At 39.0% G+C, this 23573-nt stretch overlaps 4 protein-coding genes across 10 annotated transcripts in view; 1 reads left to right on the forward strand and 3 right to left on the reverse strand.

Annotated features, from left to right (window-relative positions):
- The window catches only part of LOC117943795 (potassium voltage-gated channel subfamily B member 1-like), a 28938-nt gene extending 28119 nt beyond the window's left edge, over positions 1-819 (reverse strand). Inside the window, exon 1 of the mRNA XM_034870143.1 lies at positions 519-819. The gene's annotated coding sequence lies outside the window, so the exon portion shown is untranslated. The remainder of the gene's footprint in view (positions 1-518) is intronic.
- A 1188-nt stretch (positions 820-2007) lies between these two features.
- On the reverse strand, positions 2008-9952 carry LOC117943957 (prostacyclin synthase-like). Its single transcript, XM_034870411.1, has 10 exons — positions 9703-9952; positions 8859-8982; positions 7917-8092; positions 7185-7328; positions 6536-6666; positions 5739-5920; positions 3298-3451; positions 2851-3032; positions 2423-2574; positions 2008-2311 (listed from the first exon to the last, which is right to left on the reverse strand). The coding sequence occupies exons 1-10, from the start codon at positions 9768-9770 to the stop codon at positions 2161-2163; spliced, it is 1464 nt and encodes a 487-aa protein (XP_034726302.1). The 5' UTR covers positions 9771-9952; the 3' UTR covers positions 2008-2160.
- A 632-nt stretch (positions 9953-10584) lies between these two features.
- On the reverse strand, positions 10585-17172 carry thumpd3 (THUMP domain containing 3). 3 transcript variants are annotated; one of them, XM_034870248.1, is made up of 10 exons: positions 17105-17172; positions 16366-16705; positions 16060-16137; positions 15548-15976; positions 14787-14917; positions 13440-13509; positions 13111-13226; positions 12912-13016; positions 12587-12710; positions 10585-11143 (listed from the first exon to the last, which is right to left on the reverse strand). In XM_034870248.1, the coding sequence occupies exons 2-10, from the start codon at positions 16612-16614 to the stop codon at positions 10952-10954; spliced, it is 1494 nt and encodes a 497-aa protein (XP_034726139.1). In that variant the 5' UTR covers positions 16615-16705; positions 17105-17172; the 3' UTR covers positions 10585-10951. The 3 variants fall into 3 exon arrangements, with proteins under 3 accessions (XP_034726139.1, XP_034726141.1, XP_034726140.1); XM_034870250.1 differs by having other exon boundaries at positions 17101-17141; XM_034870249.1 differs by having other exon boundaries at positions 16977-17113.
- Positions 17173-22569: 5397 nt separating this feature from the next.
- srgap3 (SLIT-ROBO Rho GTPase activating protein 3) overlaps positions 22570-23573 on the forward strand; it is a 60454-nt gene continuing 59450 nt past the window's right edge. Inside the window, exon 1 of one of the 5 annotated variants that reach the window (XR_004656359.1) lies at positions 22570-23154. Coding sequence is in view for 3 of the 5 variants with exons in the window: in XM_034869642.1 (XP_034725533.1) it covers positions 23091-23154 (64 nt within the window). In the remaining 2 variants the exon portion in view is untranslated. The remainder of the gene's footprint in view (positions 23155-23573) is intronic. The other 4 variants (XM_034869642.1, XM_034869639.1, XM_034869640.1 and 1 more) reach the window with 4 other exon arrangements.

The following is a 23573-nucleotide window of genomic DNA, read 5'->3' on the forward strand; positions in this document are numbered from 1 at the left end:
GGGCCAACAATAAACTGGACTTCACTTGAGAGCGCTGTCCGGTGCTGAAACGCCTCTCTGTCACTCAGATCGCTTCTGTCTGCCGCTGTCTGTACGATCTGGTGCTGAAAAGTCTCAGCTCGGGTGAGACAGCGATTCAAAGGCAGCGTAGTTGTGAACGACACATGTGAATGTGTTGTTTAATGGTTCTCTAGAGGGATATTAGACTCTACGTATAATAACACCGTCCAATTTCAAAAGATAATTAGAGCAATTCATAAAGTTGATTTTAGCTGAGGTAAACATGCCGGGATAACTATATTATTTTGCGCACATCTGAGTCATGCAACACAACTGCATTTTAGGGGAAATATTTGAATACCTATGAGGTAGCAGTCAAAGTAATCCATGTTGTAAAGATGGTGAAAAATCGCCAAATAGAGACACAATATCAAAAGTGAAACCAAGTGGGCTATAAAACCCTACCGCCTGTACAAATAAAACCTGATATGAACCCAATAAATAAATATAATACATGCGTTTCCGTTTCTCCCGATTCTCCTTGAGGACGGTGATCAGCAGCATTTCAAGTGAATACTTGTTAAAACTTAAGTCCGTGCAGATCTCCGGTGCACTGCTGGGAAGTGTCGGAGGCATCATGAGCTATGTGGCGACATGTTACTGTTTTACACTGACATCACCGTGTCCAGTCCGCTCTGTCCACCTCTCCTTGGACGAAGCAACAAGTAGACTCTGGAGAATACCCTCGGTCACCTCTACCGGCTCAGTGTGAGTGCTCGCCGGCGCCTGTGACTGTGAACAGAATCCTGCAGAAGGCTGATTTCACTCTAGCGGCTGCTGCCTGTGGGAGTTTAACCCTCACAGAGCCAGTGAGCCACAGCTCAGTGCATCGCATTGGATTGCTGCTTTGTGCAGCAGTGTAGGCCAGCAAACACTGCTATAGGAACTCATAGACTTGGCCTGAACTGGATCAAAATAATTTTAAGAAGGTTCTAAATATAGGTATTACAAAAAAACTGTAATTTTATCAGGATTATAAAATTCGAAAGTTACATCATTTCCTGTGTATGGTGTTTCTTTATTTGGACAGGTAAAAAACGAAAAAAAAGAACAACCTTACGTAAAACCAGGAGAGAGTGTACCAGGTTTTAGAAAATTGCAATTTTCTGCCTGTAGTCCTGGCAGGCAGGTAGAATAATGAAAGTAAGAAAAATTAGAGATAATAAGAATATTATAAAAGAGCACAAGTACGGTCCCTTAACAGACCATAATGCCACACAAGTAACCTACTGTTAGAGACAGGCAAAGTGTGAGGCCTCCTAAGATCATAGTGGTCGTAATCTTCCCTGCTGGTAGCCTGTGCATGCTTACTAAACAGGGAAGCAGTGAAAAATACAATATCTAATTTAAGTCTGGGCAACAGTATTATCAGTCTTGGCAGAGACAACCTAACTGGCACACAGCCAGGCTCAGTGGAAAACTTCCTTATTAATCCATGCAACAAGACTTAACAATTAGGACACAAAATTAACCTGAAGCAAAATATATTGGGGACAAATGTATGCATAAAATTCAAATAAGAGGATGTTCTTTATTGTTCCTGCACGGTGTCTTTCAATCTGTGGTCCATGGTGGATCTCCTTCTACCAGTAAGTGAATAGTTGCTTTCCAAAACACATATATCTCTAAACTTTCCACCTAGCTTCACTCTGCAAACAGCGGGCATGTGTCAGTGTGACAGATGTGAGGCCAGTTCTGTTTACAGTACAGGCAGTCCCTTCATTACACTCATGCTCTGTATGTAACATACAGAAACATATGCCAAAGCAAAACTTTTTAGAGGTCCTAAAAATGGCACCTTGTGAAGACAAATGTCAATGTCTCATTAGTTTCACATATAAAGTAATAATGTGGAGTGCAGCACAAATGTATATGACTGTATTAGACTCACCAAACAATTTACCCAAAAAACCTTGACCATTACAAGAAATTTGACAACACAATGTACACAAGGTATTATTCACATTTATTTATAAATAACATCATTATATACTGTATAATATAAATATGGAGTATAAAAGTACAAAGAGCATATTAACACTATAAACAATGTGCATGTGTTGAAATGTCCATACAAGATATGTGCTTGTTTTTAAAGTCCTAGCGTGTATTCCTAGGCTTGTATCGGACAAGCAGGTCTCCCTCTGGCTGTAGCATTCCAAATCCATAACGACTGGCATTTACCTCCGGCATGTGAGCATTTGGGTCACACAGCTCCAAATCATAGTTAGTCAACACCAAGTAAACAAATCTGAAGAGTGAACATGGATGAAACATTAAATTAGAACATTAAAGCAGAAATTATAGGAAACAAACATCTCCAATGTGGAATATTATTATGTACTACGTCTACTACACTCACTTTCTGATGGTATTGATGGCAAATTGTTTTCCCACGCAGCCATTGGTCCCTGCGCCCCATGGCATGGTGTAATACTTCAGCCGCCTCCCTCCTTTATAAAAATCTCTCTTCACTGATCCATCTTCATTCAGGAAGCGATCATATTTGTATTTCTAAAAAGGAAACATATTTAGAGATGCAACCAATTAGAAAGGACATATATATGCATGCCTATTGGCTGGGTTTCTGTTCCCATGCTCAGCTAATCCCTGAATGGTCCAAAGTTTCCCTGGGTAATACAGGACCAGCTATGTGTAAGCATTGATTCCACCTCCAAGTAGTCCCAAATACAATAACTACTATTCCTGATGCAAGCACAAGAAGGTTTTGATTGACCAAAGAGGTTGGAAAGGGAACATTTTTCACTTTAAGAAGACAGAGCAACTAACCAGTGGCTCATGGTGAATCTCTGGGTCCATTTGAGGGCTGTTAAAGGGGAACAAACACAGCCTGTCTCCTTTCCTTAGCATGTACTCTTGACCATCAGCCATGTGGAGGGTCTTTTCCTGCACGACCTCTCTGGTGATGAAGGGGGCAGCAGTGAGTCTAAGTGTCTCTTCCAAGACGCTATCTGGGGAGAGGGAGGGGGGGGACTCAATGTTAATAACAGCAAAAGAGCAACAGTGGGTTTTTTTCATCCGCAATATTTCTCTAGTTTTCATGAATGTTTTTTATTAATTTGTGATTTTTTGCAGTATTTATATCCATAATGTGTATTAGATTTCTTGAAATGTGAATCCATACTTTAGTTTCTACCGCATTTTACTGACAATAGGAACAAGCTCCTAACAATAGATTTCTCTGTGTTTACGCAAGTGTTGGGATCAAGTCCTCACCAAACACAGGGGTGTTTACAGGTCTGTCCAGTAATGAGGTCTCTGATGTTTCCATCGGGGAGATCCCACTTAACTCCCTCTTCACTGCTGTCAGAGCTTCAGGATTTGTCAATAAGTAGCCCAACAGCCAGAAAGCAGCAGGACCAACATTACCCTGAAAACAAACAAAGACTAATATGATGACATTGATAAGGTCTATTTCACTGTGGCGTTGCATAGAGACAGCGCAGGTGGTTATTTGGTTATAGCAAATAAGAACATGACAACCATAGTACTCACATCTATCTTCTATTAGAGTTGCAACGAAGCACGCATGTAAACTAAAGTTAAGTTAAATTAAATAAAAAGCCTAATGAATCTTTAGTGCTGACGAAATACAAAAACAAACTGTTTCCTTTCATCTGCCTGGGACGAGAGGAGCCATGCCCTGGCTAGTCTCACTACTCGCAAAGCTCTGACGGTAACTGTTTACTTAATAAGGAAAGCCGTTGGAAACCTGAGGTCCCCTGCCATCTGCCTGCGTCCAAGGGAAGGACAATCTATGAAGGTATTTATTCTTTACAGCAAACCGCAGCGCTGTCTGCCAGGAGTAGACACATGAAATAGTGCACTGTGGAAATTCAACCCAGCGAATAAATTACTACAGTAGTGGTTTTTAAGTCTCTGCAAGTACATACATACATAAACACTACCAATGAAAAAAGTAGTGTTGAAACATGCGTCACAAAAACGTGTCCAAACCTTTATGCAGAGTGTGGGAAAGCTTGACGTTTAAACTAATAACACTGTATAGACTGTGATCACAATACTGTTTGTCCTTACCACATTAACTATCCAACAATTCCTTTGTATTTTATGCAAATACATGTTAATTTATTTCAATTAAGTTTTGTGAAAATTGAAAATGTGACTCAGAGACAACTAGAAATGATGACTCAAAACTTGTAATTACAAAAACAAAAAGGATGAGTAAGCAGTCTACAGTTTAAGACAAGTTTTGAAGGAAATATCTGATTAATGCCTTTGATGGAATAAACCCTTCCAGCAGGGCTGTAGGCAAGACTGTATGTCATGTTACCCATGTGAGTAAGTCAAGACCAGCTCATTCAATACTACAACCAGTACAACTAATAACCTACTTTTTGCTTTGTTTTAGAAATAGTGATCATTTTCTTGGAAGAGATGAAGTTATTTATTATCTGACCTTTAATCACCCGGCAAACCAACTGAAAGGTTTAATAAGTTTTCAAGAGAAACACTGTGAACTGAGTACTGTAGTGACACAGAAATGTTGTAAGTAGACAATAAGTTGTCTTTTCTTTATTTTTTTGACGCAAGAAATAGTCATGACAACATTCATCCTAAGTCCAAACCCATAGAAGTCTCAGGAAATTTGATCCATTACAATACTCTAGCTTATATGTCTGAAGCCCTTTCATGACTTGAATTCTCACTTAAAGGAAGAATAACTGCTGTGAAGCAAAAGTGAACAGCACACTCATGTGCTAAATAAGAGTACTGCACTACTTTTTACTTAAGGTACCAATACAACATAGTCAAAAATTCTCAACTACAAGTAAGTCGTGTATTTAAAACCTTGTTCAAGTAAAAGTTAAAAAATTCATCAGCAAAATGTATTTAAAGTATCAAAAATAAATTACTTAAAATAGCCTCTGTGTGTGATATATTATGCGATAGAATAAATGACTAGATTGTTGATACTGATGCATATGTATAAGTAGCATTTTACTGTTGGAGCTGATTGAGGTGGAGCTAGTTTGAACTACTTTATATACAGTTAGGTAGTTTAGTCCAGGGTCACATGAATCTGAGGGGTCCTGAGATGATTAATGTGGTTGGAAAGAAGAAAAGCCAAATGTTCAGCTGTATAAATTCCTATAATTATTTGGGGTGATCTTTCTCTAATTTTTCCCAGTATTTGTGAAATATTAGATAATTCTACCTCCTCGGGCCAGTCATTTAAATTATACTATACTGTATAAGACGTTTAGGGCGGACATATCTCTCATCGACATCTGAGACTTAATTGGGGCCCCAACTTCTTTAAGGTCACACACTAAAAGAGTTTGGACTCATTGGTTTAATCTTTAACAATGTGTTGTATTTTATAAGATTACCATATTTTGTCTTAGGTAAAATATCCATCTGCAAAGTAACTATTCAGGACAGCTGTCATGTAAAAGGAGGAAAGTAACACGTTTTTCTAGTGGATTAGAAGGATAAAGAAAATAACCCTGAAATACTTGTGAAAAATACCTAAAACTTACACTGATAAAATGTATTTGGTTACTTCCCACCATCGAGGATACCACGGAGACACAGCGGCCTAACGTTATCTGACTGAGCAGACACTTTTCCTAATCTCTAGTGGTGATCAACAACTAAAATTCAGTTGTTACAGAATGTTACTTCTGACTCACCTGTGTGGCCCAGAGTTGCATTAGTACAGCTTTCTTCTGCGTCTCGTCATCGGCCCCCTCCTCCTGCAGAAGCTGTCTGTAGGCATAGAGCCAAGGGCTCAACCCCGTGTCCTCAGTCAGACCTGCTGGAGCCAGAAGCTCCCACAGTCGCTGCCGAACACTCTGGACTGTCCTCTTCTCTTCTGTCACAGATAAACATCACTATGTGAGTGAGTCGATGAATCACAGGCAAAACATAAACATTTGAGCCTAATGTGAATGAACTATTACAGGCATGACTGGAGGTGATGTGCATTATATTGTAATTGGCCGACTTATATAGTCAGATAGAACAGATGCAACTCTAAACAATGATACAAAGAAAGACAAGGCCGTTGGGAAATAAGGTGTATCTAGTGAGGTAACGATACAAGTTAGATCACAATCTGTAGAAGACTATGATGATGAAATGTGTTTTTAAGTCTTCAAAAATCTTCAAAAATCAAAAAAGGCTCCTAGATGCTATGTAAGCAACTGAGTAAGTCAAACTTGCCATGGTAACTGCAAAACAAATCTGACAAAACATCCATTGATGTCGTCAACGCAAGTTTTGAAAAACATGCAACGCCTTCTTATGACTCATGGATTGTAATGCTGATGATACAACTCTACGCTTAATGTGCATAACGCCTTTTTTCATTTATTTCATCACAATGCTCTACAGGCTCCTTGGCTGAAGCTACTGATCAACTGATAAAGAATATCAGCGGGTACTTGAAGTTTTGAATTTAATTGTGAGGTGTAGTCAGCGTCACTACCTGGCTTAAGTGTGCCTCTCGCCATTTTGGTCAAGAGACCATCAAACTTCTTGTACTCCTCGTAGATGCTTGAGGGATCTGTGCTGTTGTTGTTGTTCTGTTCTCCTCCAAACAGCGTCAGATACCCCGCCCTGCAGAGAAAATAGAGATACAATGAGTGTGGGAATGTGTGGGAGTCTTCGGTTGATGAATGGCAGACATTTTTTTGTCTTGATGCAAAGATAACCAGCCCACACAGTTTTTCTGTTTGAATATATTTCTTTATTTACAGACTAAAGGTCCAGATTAAATAGACACAAGAAAACCCCCTTTCCACTCTCCTCATGGTGGATATCCCTGTGTCACAGGAAACATTACTATCATATACCGTTTCACATTCTAGATATCTGCTCACTCCTTTGTTTACTAATGATAGACAACTCCATTTAGATCCTGCCAAAATGCTCAACCGGAAAGGTGACCTCGAATATTTATGTGAGAGAGTGAAGTCATCATACATTTTTCTTGCTGTGTTTACAAACAGAAGACTACAGGGTTGACTGGTGTGTAAACTGTTTAGTGGGAGGCTTTTGACATTAATGCTTCTTTTGACATGAGTGTGTGTGCGTGCGTGCATGCGTGTTTGTGTGGGATTAGAGGGCACTCTTACTTGAAGAGTAAGCTGTAGGAGAGGTTGAACAGTCTCTCCTCTTTCCAGTCTTTCTGGTTCGGAGGCATCTCAGCTTTCAATGACGCCTGCAGGTGTCTGCTCATAGTGCTGTTTAGAGCGGACAAATTCATTCCTAGGAAGTGCCTGCGGAACCAAAACGTTGCAGCGGAGATAAGTAAATGTTAACTACGGCACAATGGAGGGGAACTCTGTAAATCATGTCATGCTGATTGATGGTGTTGGCATGACACACATTGTTACTGCTATTTGTTGACCTAGTTGCCTGAGGTAATATAACTTAGGTTTTACATTTAGCAAATGTTGGTAAAGTGGTAACACAATAAGCAATAAAAGGAGGAGAAAGCTGCAAAGACAAATAACTCAGATGTGTCGATCTTTTAAAACCTATAAAGATAGTACTTAGTATGTGGCCTGCTTTCTTTGATGTCTGCTAATACCCCACTTAAGTAAGATTTCTCTCAGTTCAACACAATAAACAACAACTGTGTAGAACGACTGAGCAACAAAAAAACAAGAAGCCCTGAAAAGATTTCCCATAAATAGGAAGAGTGTTTTTCTGAATTACCCACAGTGGTGCTATTCATGAGACTTGAATGGGTGGATTCCCACAAATTTTCCCTTTCGCGTTTACATAAAACGAAAATGAAAATATACGGAACAAGCTTTCAGTTTGGTTATGTAATGTTACTCAGATATGTAATGAGGACATACTTTTTGGTCATGGCTTTTGCTTTAGCCGGGTGGTGATGCGGTAGCCGCAGGTTGAAGATCCGTTCCATGAGCACCTGTGCATAGCGAGTAAAGTCCAGGGAGTCCGAGTCATTGAGGACTGTGTCATATGAGTGTGGATCGAGCAGCACAGTGACGTAACGTCCAGCAACACGCACCTGCACATCATTGGTGCAAAAGTGACAAGATATGATACATGCAGGTAAAATGGAGCCCATATTTAGCATGCATTATTGATGAAGTGCAGTATTCCTCAAAACTTTTGAATAAATTAAAAAAGTCAGGATCCCATTTATTGGAGATCATAATTTGTTAGTATCACTCAAAAAAATATGAAACTGTTTAAGGATCATTTAAATAAACCATTGTGTATCCTGATGTAAATTCATGTTGCATGATGGTATCTATAAAATGTTGTTACATATATATGAATATATATTCTTTAATCTCTAAATGTATTTAACAGACACATTTGGAGATCCCAGATTATATTCTACATGAAAACAAGCAAAAAGTTATATTCCAGTGTAATTAAAAGTTGCACTTTATTGCTTTACAAACAAGACTTCCCTTTTTCTTTTGTTTCCATTTAGCGTCAGAAGTGACTACCAAGCATTCAATATATATAATATATCAAGTTAATTCTTTCTTGGAAACAGCAGTCACCAAAACAATCTCACTTTAAGGACCATTTCATAGCTGATGGAGTTTTTAAATTGTATTACATTATCTTCTTAAGTGGATGGAGTTTGCCCAGAATTGTAAAAGTTTACATTTTTCTGAGAACTTTAAAGACTTTGAAGCTGAACCTTTACACTAATATGAAGTCCTTAAAACTGCTTAGAAAAATGAATTAAGTATTTATAGAGGTGAGATTGTTGTGTCAAATGTAGGCTACATTATCTTCAGGTGTTTTGTACTCACTGTGAAAATGTCGCCATGTTTCTGCTTCATTCGATTCAAGAACTTGGATGCATCTTTTCCAAATTCAAGTGCATGTCCTAACCATGGGATAATTCCTTTGTCTAAAGGTGGATCGCTCTTGGATCTAAAAGAAAAAATTTTTAATTAATGGTTCAACTGATTTTGTGGATTTAAAAGTTGTCTTATCTTATCCAACTGTAGGTTTGGGAGAGCAACTACACAAACAGTCCTATGGACAATAAAGAACACAGGGAATCTCATTTGATACATGCATGTGCTTCATTGTCTGCCATTGTCAGTGTAGACACAGTGCAGTCTGTGTTTGAATGTAACCTTTTAGTCATACAAACATAATTACAGGGATTAGTTAAAAAATATGAATTACATCACAAAAATGACTACATCAGAGGTTCATTTTGTAGGCCAACTGCCTCAGATGGAAACAAAAAACAGTTAAGTGTAGACTCTAAATTTAACACTTTTGTTTGACCAAATTCCTTAGAAACAACCCAATTAAAACTAATACATGGTTTTGCTTGACATAATGACGCGCAGTGAGTCCTTCAATATTATCATCACGTGTCATATCCATTCCCCACTTACAGTAAGCAATGTCACGAAAACCAATTCACGTCTGTTTATAAAAAATAACTAGCGAATTTACATTAGAATTGACAGCAAAAACACAGATGTTACATGAAATCAGTTGACATGAGCACATCATCAGATTCAGTGTCAAAGGTAGTATTTTCCGTTTCTTTGTTCTGGCAAATGTTACGGTATTTAGCCTACAACATGCTAAGGACAGTCGACTACAAGTGAATCAAAAAAGGCATTAACTCACCTCGATCTGTGTGTGAGGATCAAATAAAGCAGGACAGCTTGGGCAAGCAGAAAAATGGTCCAGATCATCTCGTATGTTTACTTCCCCCTGCGCAGATCGAGTCAATGGATCAAGTCCCTTCAGTTCTCATGGCTTTTTATGAAGTCACTCACGTCACAGTCATTTGCATTGCTCATTGCTAAATCGACGTTACGTCATGCCCGTCATGTCTACAACCTGTGACCCAGTGACTTTGATTGACACAAGGAAATAAAACAACTTTAATTCCCCTTAATGCAGGATGTACGTATGTGTTCCTGGAAATTTGGGTTTTACTTTACCAATGATGGGGGAACTGCACTTAAATCCGCCTAACTTTCGAAATATGCTCGTGTTCAAACTGTTATTAATATTAATCCTGTTTACAGCACAATAGTTAAAACAGAATTATCTTCCCATGTTAACTTTAGTTCATTCTTACTATCAAGCCCCAAGTTAATCTAATAAATTCACCGCACAAACTTCTGTCTTTGTTTTTTAGCTTAATGCTAACAATAACTGTTAAATAGTTCTGTACTATTTTCCCTGTTCCGTTAGGCAATACCTGAAAAGCTAAAAGATATTTACTCCCATATGCAGATGTTCACGCACACCACAATTTATTACTTTTACTCAGTCTGAGGTTCCAAGTTCTGTTGGCCAAGGGCTGCACGTCTCTTATGGAGGAATGAAAGGAGTCTGGATGCTGGCTCGCACGTAGACAGCAAATACAGGAGAGGAAAGCACACACATCGGGTCGAATATAAAATATGAATACATTTAAAAGTACACCTTCCCATTCTACTTAGCACGTCTTATTACTGTGTGGAACTTACAAAGAATGTTTACATCAACAGACATTTAGTTTGAATCTTTATTAATCTGAACAATATGGCAATAAGTGCGACGGGGGGGGGGGGGGGGGGGGTCTGTGGGCTGCAGTTAAAACCACCTTCAGCAGGTTTATGAACCGCAATATGACAAATGAACTGCCTCAGTCATGCAGAGTGTGAGAACCAACACTGCTCCTGCAAATAAAAATGGCTTTTCTCTTTCCAGTTAGCCATTTTTCACATTAAACTAAATGAGAAATAAAAAGATTACACACAAATGCTTGGCAAACTTAACCAGAGAATCTTAAAGCTGAACAAAGTAATAAAAATACAAAAAATATCAATCATTCATGACCTTAAATATAAATTCAGAACTTATATGCCGGATGTGATGTGAATTAAGAGAGCTCCTTGTCACCCTTCTCATCCCCTTTTGCATTAACCGTCCCTCGTGACTCATAGACGTCCTCCGGAGTTTGGCCAAACACGGCTCCGGTTCGCTTGAGGAGGTACACTCCAGCATGTAAACCCCCAACATTGACCCAAACAGTGTGCAGCTTCCTCCACAGCCCTCCCATCCTCGAGATAGCCTGGAGACAACATAAATCACTTGAGGGCAAACTAACAAATTACATTTGTTTTGTGTCAAACAAGATATCTGTGCTTAGACAAATACAGCTGGTAAGTCTTTTTCCATGACTCAGAGACTGAGCTGAGTTAAACCTGCATTACACAAACTGGCGGGACGATTTAGAGATTATTTTAGGGTCAATTGATTCTGCACGCAAACATTTAAGCAGAAAGACCTCTTTAGGTTGTTTAAACTTGATGGAGAGCTACATAAACACAGAAAAACACTGGCATTTACAAATTATCCCATTTCATTAGGGAAAATAAAACCAACACTAGATTTTTACATTTTATAACAAAAGTATCATTATTTGATTTTGACTAAATCTGGTAAAGCACATATAACACAAAAGGTCAACAGTAAACTGACCTTTACTGGTGATCCACCAGCCATTTTCATACTATACCGATATTTGCAGCATCCTGCCTTTGTAGTAAGGTTGATAAAACTCAGCCCAGAGTAGTTTTATTCTCCCCAAAATAAGTTTAATTTATATTTCCAAAGAATTATACCCCAAAGAAATAGCTTCCGCTTACTCATTTGTGTTTTACCTGCGAATGTATTTAAAGAGTAATTAAACCCCTGAGTGATTTTTCCTTTTAGTTAAAAACCAACATTTACAGATATTTAGTAGTATTGTTGATGGATTCAGGACCAAATCTTGACACTTGCAAAGTATTTGCAATTACATTTAGCTATTGGCTAATCTTGAGGCAGATGACGTATATGGAGGCAGCTTTTGTCACCAACCAATCCCCCTCCTGTTCTTATTATACAACCATGCCCAGACCCCGCTCTCCTGACCACGCGATCTGCAGCTTTGAGGTCACCGAAGGAGTGAGTGGGCATGGCTTATCCCCCCCTTGCCAGCCCGGCCCATGTCGATACGTTTCTGACAAAGGAATTTCTTTCTTTTTTTTTTTAAAGATAATTTTTTGGGGTCAGTTCAGGCCTTTATTTGTTTAGGACAGCTAAAGACATGAAATGACATGCAGCAAAGGGCCGCGGGGCTGAGTCGAACCCACGGTGTCGAGTAGTAAACCTCTATACACGTATGGGCCTCACAGAGGCATTACTTTTGAATTTCAAGGGTAGAGGCACTTCAGCCAAACCTTCTGGGTTTAGTTACACTGTGACAACACATTGTAGTTCATTCTGCCATTTGTCTGAGTTAGGTGTGGCTTTATGAATAATACGGCTGTTGGGAAAGGCAGTCGTTCTGCATGCATAGCCTGTCAGCGGGTTTAACATTAACATTTGGATTAATCAAAAAAAACTAGCATGAATTGTTATCAGGACAGGATTACCCTGTGATTTACCAGTATTTGAAATGTAATGTCCTGGAAAAAGAATCTCTTATCTTAGGTGAAAATCTTGTTCTCTACATGAGATATACAGTTACCTTGGTCAAGCATTTCTTGTCCTGTGTCAACAAGACAGCCTTTCCTGAGCCTGGTGTGCACACACGGGCCATTTCCCTCAGACAGGAGGGGTACAGGTCCCAGTTCTTCTTCCTAGAGCCCATTCTTCAAGAAAACACAAAGATTTTACCTAATCGTGGATGTGAAAAGTGCTGAAAGATAAAGTCACTTATAATTATTTCCTTTTTCCAACTGCCAACTAACAGCTATTGTAAGAGTCAGCTTAGACCTTAACTGGGACATTAAAGTATTCAAAACACTGCCTTATTAAGCATAACTTAATGTACACCACTGTTATTCTTGTACCTCTTCCCAAAGGGCATGTCAGTGATGATAATGTCAACAGAGCCGGTCCTTATGGGTAAATTGCACAGATCCCAACGCACTGTGTCAATAGGCAATCCAGATGCACTGTTTGAAAGGATTCAAAGAGGATTTAAAATCATTATGAAGATCAGTAACTACACAAAATTCTATAATGATGTCCAGCTGGGCGTCCTCTCACCTGCCCTTGATTGCCCTCCGTTTCTGGATGTGACATATATTATTGACAGTGCGGTTAACTGCCATGTCATTGTTGTCACCGGCAATGTAGAATGAACTGTTAAATTCAATGGCCCCCTGGAGAAGAAAAACTGAATTCAAGTAAAATAAAAGTGCATGTTGACGAGTATTTCAACTAGTCTAACTAAAGTCTCAGTCTGTGGTTCACTCATGAAATGAATTTGATGAAGATCAGAATAAGTGCTAGGCAAATGACACTGTGTTTATTTATTTGTTTTTTTCTTCTTCATTTAGGCAATATTGTAGTCTAGCTACAAAGTTATGTCTTACCTCCAATGGTATAGCTCCAGTCCCACACATTGGATCAAGTATTATATCCGATGCCTGTGGTTTACACAGCCTGTCAAGACAGTGTGAAAATAACTCCAGTGCAACATCATCTGTTGTGGTCCCAATGCTACTCTGTGCTGCATCCATAAATCTGGCTAGTATTGTCACTAGTGATGGCCAAATGAAGCGTCATGAACCAGTGTATTTATTTTCCGAGCCCACTAGATGGCGCTTTTTGTTTTAAGAGAAAGGCCTAAGGCATTGCATCTCAGTGTATTCCAACCCTTTGTTGAATAGAGAGCGCCATCTAGTGGGCCTTGAAAATAAAGACAATGGTTCACGCAGCTTCATTTGGCCATAGCTAACTGTCACTAATATGCTGATGATGCCCAAAACCAACACAGATATTCTAGATAAAGTGCACATATCATCTTTGTGTGAGAGGCTTACTAAATCATTTAGTGGTGTTTCAAAACAGAAACATCAAAAACTGCTATTTTAACTCTTCATGTATATGTGCCTATCTTCCTGGAAACTGTTAACTGGAAAAGGTGTTATTTTTTGTTAAATCCTGGGGTGACATGCATATTTATCTCCGAGAAGTGTTGTTCTTGGCTAGAATGGTGGTATTTGATATGCCTGTATTCAGTCAGGGCAAACACCTAGTCATGGTTACTCACAGACGGAACAGTTGTTGCACAGCTCCCACCAATGTCTTCAGGAAATATTCCATTAGATAGTATCAGTAAAAATGTATTAATCCTTTTATTGTCTTGTCTTTTGGCCAACTTTAATGTGAATACGCACCCAGACAATAGTCATAGACATAGTTCTCCGATTATCATTTATGGAGAATTGTTCAGATTCCTGCTGATGAGAATTTAGTATGTGTCCTTATCTTTGCATGATTGTACCTTTTGTGTCTATTTTTTTCAGTGGAGTAGATAAGATAATACTTTATTCATCCCACAGTAAGGAAATTCGCTTTTTAGCAAAACACATTAAAATCTTCTATAATTGTATAAGAGTCTGCGGTTGCAGCTTTGCGGTAATTTTCGTCACCAAGTCTTCCTCCTTCCTCCATGACCTTGGCAGCTGTACAAGGTGGCATCATAACAGCCGTTTAAATGTGGAATTTGTTATACTAGACTTTGTCACATCAAAACCACCTTTACTTTGTGAACCAAAATCATCAGCCAATTGGACATTTGGAATTTGCGCCTTTGTTTGAATAACATACACATTAATAAAACACTTGACTTTTGAACAAATTGTGGGAATCAACTATATCCTGATAAAATCCCTGAGACATTGGAAAACAGAGCTTAAACAGTGTTCTAGAATTACCTGAGCATGCCATAGCACAAGGTAGACCGTAGAGTAGTGGGTCCAAAGTGACTGATGTTTCTCCTGTGAAGACTCTCTTCTGTGAGTGCAATGCCGATCACCATCTCTTCATTGTGTATGTTGAGTAACACCTAAGTATAAAAACATATGGTGCATGATTAGAAAGCCCTTATGAACATAACTGTCAATACATCCTTATATTCTCTGGGGCTAAAATAATTGGAAACAAAAAATTATTGCCAACCATTTTGATGTGGATTTATGTTGTTTTAGGGTTAATATTCCAGTCTACAGTATTCTCTTTAGTAAAGTGAAATGTGCCAGCACAAAGCAAACACACACAGAATTTACAAAATATTTCAACATGTATCCAACCACACCTTTAAATAGCTGCTCACTCAAAGTAAGCACTAAAGCTGAATTTAGTCCGTGGACACACAAAACACACGGCAACTGCTGAAACCCTTATCTACAAAATGAAGACAGCCACAAGTTGTCACCACTGTGTGAAGCCTTGAATTCAAGGAACATACACATCATCTTCATCATATTATACAATGAAGCATTTTTCAACTTGTCACATCATGTGAACAGCTTATCTTCATGGAAAATGTTCTTTAACAGGGTTGTTATTTTTTCCTTATCTTATCCCTTAAACTAAACATTAGGATATGCCTTGCAAATTTATCTAAACAGGCAGAGTTTTTTTTGGCCAACACGATGTTATTCACTTTGTGTCAGTCTAGTCTGAACAAGCACACCTCTATGTCAAACTTTGTCATGTCTGCTTTCCACAGGAAGAATTCTTGCACGGCCCCACCAAAGTCTCTGGCCGCCTCGTTAGAGGAAAAGCTGTGTTTGTCACCAGCCCTGTTGCACGTCACACGAAACTTGATGGGTTTGGCCTCGGGTACGGTCTCCTCCAACTCCTGCGTGCTGGTCTCCATGTCAGCTGTGTTCTCCACCTTTGTCAGGCTCTCAGCAGCAGACGCTGCCGGGGGTAGCTCTTGCTGCTCAGTGTCAGCAACAGCTGCATCGGTGGCCTCACTATTAGGTTTTACTTTGATACCATTTCCACCCTTCCGGTAGCCTTTCTTCTTTTTTAGGGTGCCATTCCGTTTCCAAACCTCTAAAGCCTTAGTCCAGGGGAGTTTGGAGGCAAGCTGCTGCATCTCCATCAATGTCTCCTCCTGCACAAAACACAGCATTTATTACCCCCTACAATAAGGTGCTAAACATCAACTACAAATGAATAACGCTGGCTGTAAGTTACCTTTGATTCTTTGAACTGGTAATGATCATATTCCTCAACCACAACAAACAGGTTGTCCACAGACCTCAGAAGATGGACCTACAGCGGGGAGTTCAATGAACAGGTAGATACATTTTAGATGTAGGTCTTCTATACCCGTTCTTTCACCTGGCAAAATTAAACTGGGTTTCAACATATAATCACTGGGCTCCATACAAACAGCTATTGCCATGCAGCATCAACGCTAAGTTTTTGTGTGTGTATTATGCAAATTGATGGTGAAAAAAACTTTGGAAGAGCAAAGCATATAGACTCCAGATTTCCTACCTGGAAAAGCTTGTCAGTGGTTATTGGGAAGTATATGCGACCACGATCTTTGCTGATTCGTGCATCAACTCCAATCTTCTCATTGACCTCTTCTGCAGCAGTGTGCTCGAACCCTGTGGGCACGGTTGCTCCAATGGTGACAGTGATGATGTCCTCAGTGGTCTCATCATTCTCAGTGGAGGAAGAAGTGGATGGTTCCGAGGTGTTATGGCCCGGTTCTGCAATCCCATCTTCATCCTGGGAGGACATGCTGTATTCGTGGGCTGCACTTCACCAGACAAAGGTATAACTGGCAGATGTGTATCACAGTTGGTGTCAAGTTCTGAGGCTCAAATGTAACCTGGGGAAAGAGAGAGGTAATCATCCTGCTTATTTTGCACTAAGTTACTCAGACATGATAAGTAATTTTGCAGGAGAGCAACGTGTTATAGCTACATATCTATTGAGCACTATCATTTAGAAGTTAGCATAAAAAGTTTTATTTGAACATTGTGATTAAAGCTGTAACGTCTTTACTAGAGAAGCAACGGTAACGGTTAACTTAGCTGGCTAACGTTAGCTTAACAAGCTAAAGGGTTGTTGTGATTAATAAACATGCTAACGTTACCCACAGATACGGCTTTTAAGTTAAACCGCTGCCACATCGTGATACGTGTTTATGTGATCTTTAGCAGCGACGGACAATAGTTCAAGAGTTAGTTATATTAAACTTGCTAACTGGACTGACCAACCTACCAACCTGTCAAACACGAGGCGGAAACACGCTTTCACACAGCTGCAAAAATACCAAGGCTTCCGGCAGGAATGCTTCAAAATAAGAGCATAATTTCCATTAATTTTATCTGACAAACAATACTGACATACAAAACCATGAACTGCACAAGAGTGACATTTAAAAAACTACTTTACAGTGTCCACTGTACAATTATTGTTACGGTTTTATACTTTATAAAGTTTCATGTTCTGCCAACAGCAGAAACACCCTCTGCATATCCGTCCTTCCACTAGGAGGAAATGATTTTTATTTGCCTAATAATTGCAAATATAATTTGATTGTAATGCATACTTTTTTGTGTTTATCAATGTTAGGACTTATATTTACTTGCCCTTTGCTTTTTTATGTTTGTTAAATGTATGCATCCAACTGCTGCTTAACCAGTTGCCCTACACAAAAAGTTATTTATTGATTAACATTTTTTTTCTTTCTTCTCATTTTTCTTTCTTTGTTTAAATATTTATAAAACTTTCCAATGAATTGTGTCCAGTGAAGGACATATTTTAACATATCTGTTATAAGTATTTTTGAATGTTGTTCAGTGTTACAATGTTAAAATGAATAACAAAAAAAAAGGTGTGCTCGGGATAGCTCAGTTGGTTAAACAGGCGCCCGTTGAGGTTTACTCCTCGAAGTCGCAGCTTTAGGTAAGAAAGGGACGCATTTTTTCTTTATAACTGTCTGAACACCATTGTTCATATGACCTTCAATAAATGGTGCTTATGTGTATTATTACAGTTAATATGAATCTAAAAAACTTGGGTTTTGTTTTGAAAGCCTAAAGCCCAAACAGAAAACCTAGTTGGTGCCAGCGGACTCCTGCTCATCATCCATTGTTGATGAGTATATGGGTTAATCGCTTTAACTATCTATGGTTAATCTAGTGTTAACAGACAGTTAAAGAAAGAGTGTCCATTTAATTTTTCCTACTTCCGGGTACATGTTTTCCATAAGTGATCGACAGAGGGCGCCATGATATAATTTTTTGAGTTTAGTGGAAGAAGGCCTTATAATCTAATTAATATAATTTCTTTTACTGTCTATGCTCATAATACATCACCTGGCATGTAAACAACAAACAATACAAAAGAAGAACCCTACCGCTATGAAAAGTTAAGAAGGCAGAATAAAATATATGCAAGAGTCAGCAACACAACCCCGAGGAGATCTGGTAGGAGAGAATAAAGATATTATGGAGAAATAAATAGATAATTTATTGTCGTAAATTTCTGTCTTATGTTTTTTCTGTTATTATGGTTTTATAATCCCGTTCACCAGTGGTTGTAATGATTTTTATGGACATTGGCTTGACAGAGATATAACAGTTTTTTGTGTTCAAAATAACTTAGTCATTATATACATTTATCAAACAAGTTCAATCTAATAAACATAGTAGTGCTCATATTGACGATTTTGGTTTTTAAGTGTCTTACAATAGCATAGCCAAATACAATATAAACAAAATATTGGACATTTACTGCATATTATACACTCAGAGCTGCATTTCTGGCAGCCCGTAGATTCTAATTAGGGAAACCCATTACATCACATGCTGCCTGCATCAAGATTCACACAGAGCAAATATCTTTTAAATTCAAAAAGGTGCAATTATGTGATATGAGAACCGACATATGTCCGTACACTGATTCATCTGGATGGAGAAAAAATAAAATATTAGGAAGAAGCAGCCCTATAAAGGCTGCTGTCCTTCCCACAGTTTTGAAAATCACTCTGATACTTTAGTTGAACACCTTTACATAAAGTCTCACTAATGCTTTTTTCATCATTATACCATGTGAAACGTTTCTCTAGACCTTTTCAGACCCAAGTGTGAATTTAGTTGTAAAACATATATTGTAGACTTGAACTTGTATTAATGTGACGTAAGTTTCGTTTTGGGCCCACATAGTCACTTTTATTTGACACATAAGCAATCTGAAGTATTAAAAGGCATTTTACAGTATGATGTCTTGGTGACCAAGTGGTCTAAGAGGCCTGTAACCGTGACAACCCTGATTTGGGTCACCAGGCAACCTCTGTTAAAAGTCATCCCTAAATTTCCTGTCACTTTCTACTGTCCAATGATCAAAGAAATCAAAGAAATCTTCTTTAAAAATCAATTAAGCAATGGAATTTCTGACTAATCAAATCTGGGAAATTCATCATAATTAGAAATATTCCATTTGTTCCAATTATTTTTCTGCAAAAACAAATGTCTGTATGCATTTGCAGATTCACTGAGATTTTTTTTTAGCTGCCAAAAACAATTAGCATGCCTCAACACTTCCAAATAATTATCTATCACAGCATTCAGGCCCAGACTATTGCCAAGGGTGGTATTTCTTCACATGTTGGGTATGGAGAAAAGAACAGTTCCCACTGTTGTTCTTTAGAAAGAAATGGTAAAATGATCTCACAATGGATCTTTGTGCCATAAAAACAGTTAAGTCACAGTTTCCCAGGCTTCCCCCCTGAGATGCCTGATGTGAGAGAGATAGGAGTGAGAAGCAGAGGGATTGTGGGAGGGATGACGGGACTGCAGAAAGGTAACCCCACTGACTTCTCTGTGGTATACGCCAACAAAAGCAATATCCACCCTGCTGTCACTCTGGCCCTCCAGCTGGCCTCTCTTCTGTCACAGCTGATGTGTCACAAGTGGAGTGTGAGCTCTCTCATTGCTCTACTATGTCCATGCAGGTGATACATAAGTCCTGGCAATCCAATCAGACTGCCAAACTACAAAGATACATAAGAGAGCGTGATGCAGTGGGACGCATAACACAGAAAGACTCTTTCTCACCCTTTCTCTGTCTCTCTTTCATATCCAGACTCGCTGAAGACAGACTGATAGGTAACGTAGACACACAGATACACTGCCAGAGGCCATTGAAAAATACTCAAGGGCGTTTATTCCAGCAAAGAGGGCTATGCATGCTGTGTTCAACGGCCAGAAAATATCTTTGTATATCACAAGGCCAGCTAACAATTCAAACTGAGTTCTTAAGTCATTACTGGTGGGAAAACAGGGGGCAGGAGTATGCCTGCTTTTGTATGAACAGATATTCTTTGAGGGGGGAGAAACACTATAGACATCCTCCTCATCTCTGTGATTGTTCAATTAGACCCTCCAGGATAATTCTTAATTGTTCCACCACATTCGTGCAATGTGATATCTTCATATTTCATGTGGCGTGGCATTGTCTTTTAAGTTGGTGTTGCTGTCTGAACATTAACAATAGGCTCTAGAGTATGGTAATGTGCCTTATACTGATGTCTTTTTAGAAACATGACCATTTTTTCAGCTACATTCAAAAAACCATTCATGTCCACACCATGTAAAACGTAACAGAATAATATGCTTGTCAAATAGACTGAATTATTTAACAAAACTCAGAGATGTTAAAAATGATTGTGCAGTCAAAACATAAAGCAAAAAGAACATTGTAAATGGTTGACAGTTGTACCATAAATGTTCAATATAACAAGAACTAATGGTTTGGCAAAGATCAAATATAAGACATTACAAACAACCTGGGTTGTCAGGTTGTTGTTTTTGTACCAATGCAGTTAAGTGTGTAGGCAATCTATTAATGACAACAATGAAATAACTTTCTCAAGTTCCTTTTTTAATTAATATTTTTGGGGCATTTTTCAGCCTTTATTTTTAACAAGACAGAGGGAGAGAGAATGACAGATTCCGGGCCCGCTGCGTTGAGGAGCAAACCGCAATGGTCGTCCGCTCTACCAACTGAGCTTACTGTGCGCCCAACTTTCTCATGTTTTAATAAGCTATCTGCAGCAGTTTAATTTTTTTAAATGAATTGAAGGTGGGACGATTAATAAATAAACAACATTTGTATCTGTTTTTTCAAATGTGGAAGAAGCGTCCTCCCACCTGTCAGCTTAAAATATGCACTGAAGCCTGTGTGGTGCAGATGGAAATGAAATGCAGAAGAGTTCTAGAGTGTGACAGTTTGCAGGTTTTACAGCCTGTTCCTTCCTGAACTGAGAAAAGCTGAGGTGACAGGCAACAAACCAAGTCCTATGGACTGTTAAAAGCCCAGTGAAGTACCCAGATGACAGTATCTGTCAGAAAACAAGCTAATCACCACAACGCTTTGAAAAGTTGCTTTTCTTCATTATATGAATTAGAATGAATATGAATAGAAAAATCATGACTCCTATTACACATGCAGTGTACAAGCATAATTTGATTAAGCCAAAATTTGAGTAGTTTTGCATTCCTGTCCTACAGTGTTTGAAGTACTGGTCATGGATTGTTATGCTTTTTTTTTTGGTTCTAGCCAGCCATATTTCACGTTCTCTATTTTGGTTTGTTTGTTTGTTTTGTTTTAAGTTTGTACGATGAGAAGATTTTATCCCTTTTACATGCATACAATTCTAAATGCACTTATGTGAGAAGCTGCCTAGGCCAGAATTGAATACTTCACTTGCACACACATGCATACTTCACTTGTGCAGACATACAGTAAATACTTGACTTGCACATACATAAATTCTTCACTTGTAGATACAGATATACTTCACTAGCACATACATGGATACCTCACTTGAAGATACAAGTATACTGTATGTGTATTTGCAAGTGAAGTGTGAATGTATAAGCAAGTGAAGTATGCATGTATGTGCAGATCAACTATACATGTTTGTGCAAGTGTTGAGTACCAGTGTATGCATGTGCAAGTCAAGTATTCAATTCTAACCTAGGCGGCTTCTCATACATTTCTGTCACTGACAGTCTTGCTATTACATTAATCTGTATTTGTCAACCTCAGCTAAGCCATCAGAGAAGAAGAGGTGGAGTAAACAATAGGTGCAAAGAGGACACGGCAATAGGCTACACCTCTTTGCAACAAAGAATGGTGGTGCAAAGAACAATTTGTGTACTTTTGCAGCTACCACAGCAGTCCCTTCATGATTGCACAGTGATGGTGTTGGTGCTGGTGTGTCATGCCTGAGCTTTTAAACCACACCGGACCACTCACTTTGCGAAGTCTCTGCTCTGGGTGTGTGAGGGAGCAGCATGTCAGAGATTATCCCTCACAGCCTCTACTGAGATGGGCCACCTCTCCTAAACAGTCGGGTGATAGTAATGCAGTGGCAAAAAATGTGTGGTTTCCATGGCAATAGAGCCTAAAGAGGGGGACGTTTTCATCAGGTCTACATGTTTTACTACCGGATTAGGAATATGATCAGACAGGCCTACACGAAGTGATAATGATGATGATAATGATGGTGAATGATGATGCTGATGATGAGCTTTATGTGTGTGTTAATATATGAAAAAGGATATCAAATTACATAAATTGCATGTGTGTGTAGATGTGTGTGTGTGTGTGTGTGTGTGTGTGTGTGTGTGTGTGTGTGTGTGTGTGTGTGTGTGTGTGGGCGGGGGGAAGGTGAAAGGACGGCTGGTTGACTATGTGAGGAGGCTCACGTGACGATCTTTTAAATTCCTGCTCCCCTGCAGCGCAATTTGTCAGAGAACGAATGGTGTCTGCTTGCCTCGCTGCTTGTACGCATGTCTGTTAATTTTTGCCCACAAAAGCTAGAAGGACTTGCCTTCTTAAAAAACCTTAAGCCTCGCTCCGTTCTCTTCATCATGTTGTTATTACAGTTTTGAGCTCGCTTGTGTCTTTTGTTTTTTCATGCTGAAGCGTTTGAGTTGACTGTCTGGTACCAGGAGAGGAGGAGGACCCGCTGCTGGAGAGAAAAACAGCAGAAAAAGAGAAGTAGCCTATGCAACATTGGACTGCTGCTCTGGTTGTTTCTGCACTGATAATGTGATCTAAACTGTGTGGACTGCGGGAATACAACACATTTAAACTGTTGTTCACTTCGATGCACGGCTACTAGAAATTAAAGGAGGAAAGTGGTGCGACGCTACAAGTCTGGATCATCACCTAAGACCCTAAAAATCCGAGGAACGATGTCTTCTACGAAATACAAGAAGGATAAGGAAATCATAGCGGACTATGAGACCCAAGTAAAAGGTGCGGTGTGAATGTGATATCTCATATGTGTGCATTGTCGGTGAAGGCTGTCCGCTGACCAAGAGCCTGTTTATTAGCCTTCCCTACTCTGTGTGTGTGTGTATGTGTGTGTGTGTGCTTTTATTTTTCATTCATTCTATTCATGCAGGCTAATAAAATGCAATCCTCCTATAACTAATGGTGTTAAAACTGGGAGCATTGACAGACTCTTCCCTCTGATGATGACTGTCAATCCAATGGCAAAGCATCCTAGTGCAAGGAACCCAGGTTTTTAATGATTTCTTCCTCTCTGGTGTGCAAAGCTTTTGTTTTTTTAATTCAACAACAGCCACATGTATTTCTGTGTGTTGTATTTTGATTTGTCATAATGTGGTTATAGGTCCCGGTTGTGTAGGTTTATTGCCGGGTTAAACAATACC

The sequence above is a fragment of the Etheostoma cragini genome, chromosome 4 (assembly GCF_013103735.1).
Source record: "Etheostoma cragini isolate CJK2018 chromosome 4, CSU_Ecrag_1.0, whole genome shotgun sequence".
In the NCBI taxonomy this organism is placed as follows: Eukaryota; Metazoa; Chordata; class Actinopteri; order Perciformes; family Percidae; genus Etheostoma; species Etheostoma cragini.

Bases quoted from the DNA above. Each gene is read 5' to 3' on its own strand.
- LOC117943957 (XM_034870411.1), bottom strand. From the start codon at position 9,770: ATGATCTGGACCATTTTTCTGCTTGCCCAAGCTGTCCTGCTTTATTTG. The intron at 7,329-7,916 runs GTATGTCCTCAT...TTGGTTCCGCAG, and splicing joins GCAAAAGCCATGACCAAAAA to GCACTTCCTAGGAATGAATT. The intron at 5,921-6,535 runs GTAGTGACGCTG...TATCTGTGACAG, and splicing joins GAGAGGCACACTTAAGCCAG to AAGAGAAGAGGACAGTCCAG.
- thumpd3 (XM_034870248.1), bottom strand. From the start codon at position 16,614: ATGTCCTCCCAGGATGAAGATGGGATTGCAGAACCGGGCCATAACACC. The intron at 16,138-16,365 runs GTAGGAAATCTG...TCCCCGCTGTAG, and splicing joins CCACTGACAAGCTTTTCCAG to GTCCATCTTCTGAGGTCTGT. The intron at 11,144-12,586 runs GTAACTGTATAT...TGTTGTCTCCAG, and splicing joins ACAAGAAATGCTTGACCAAG to GCTATCTCGAGGATGGGAGG.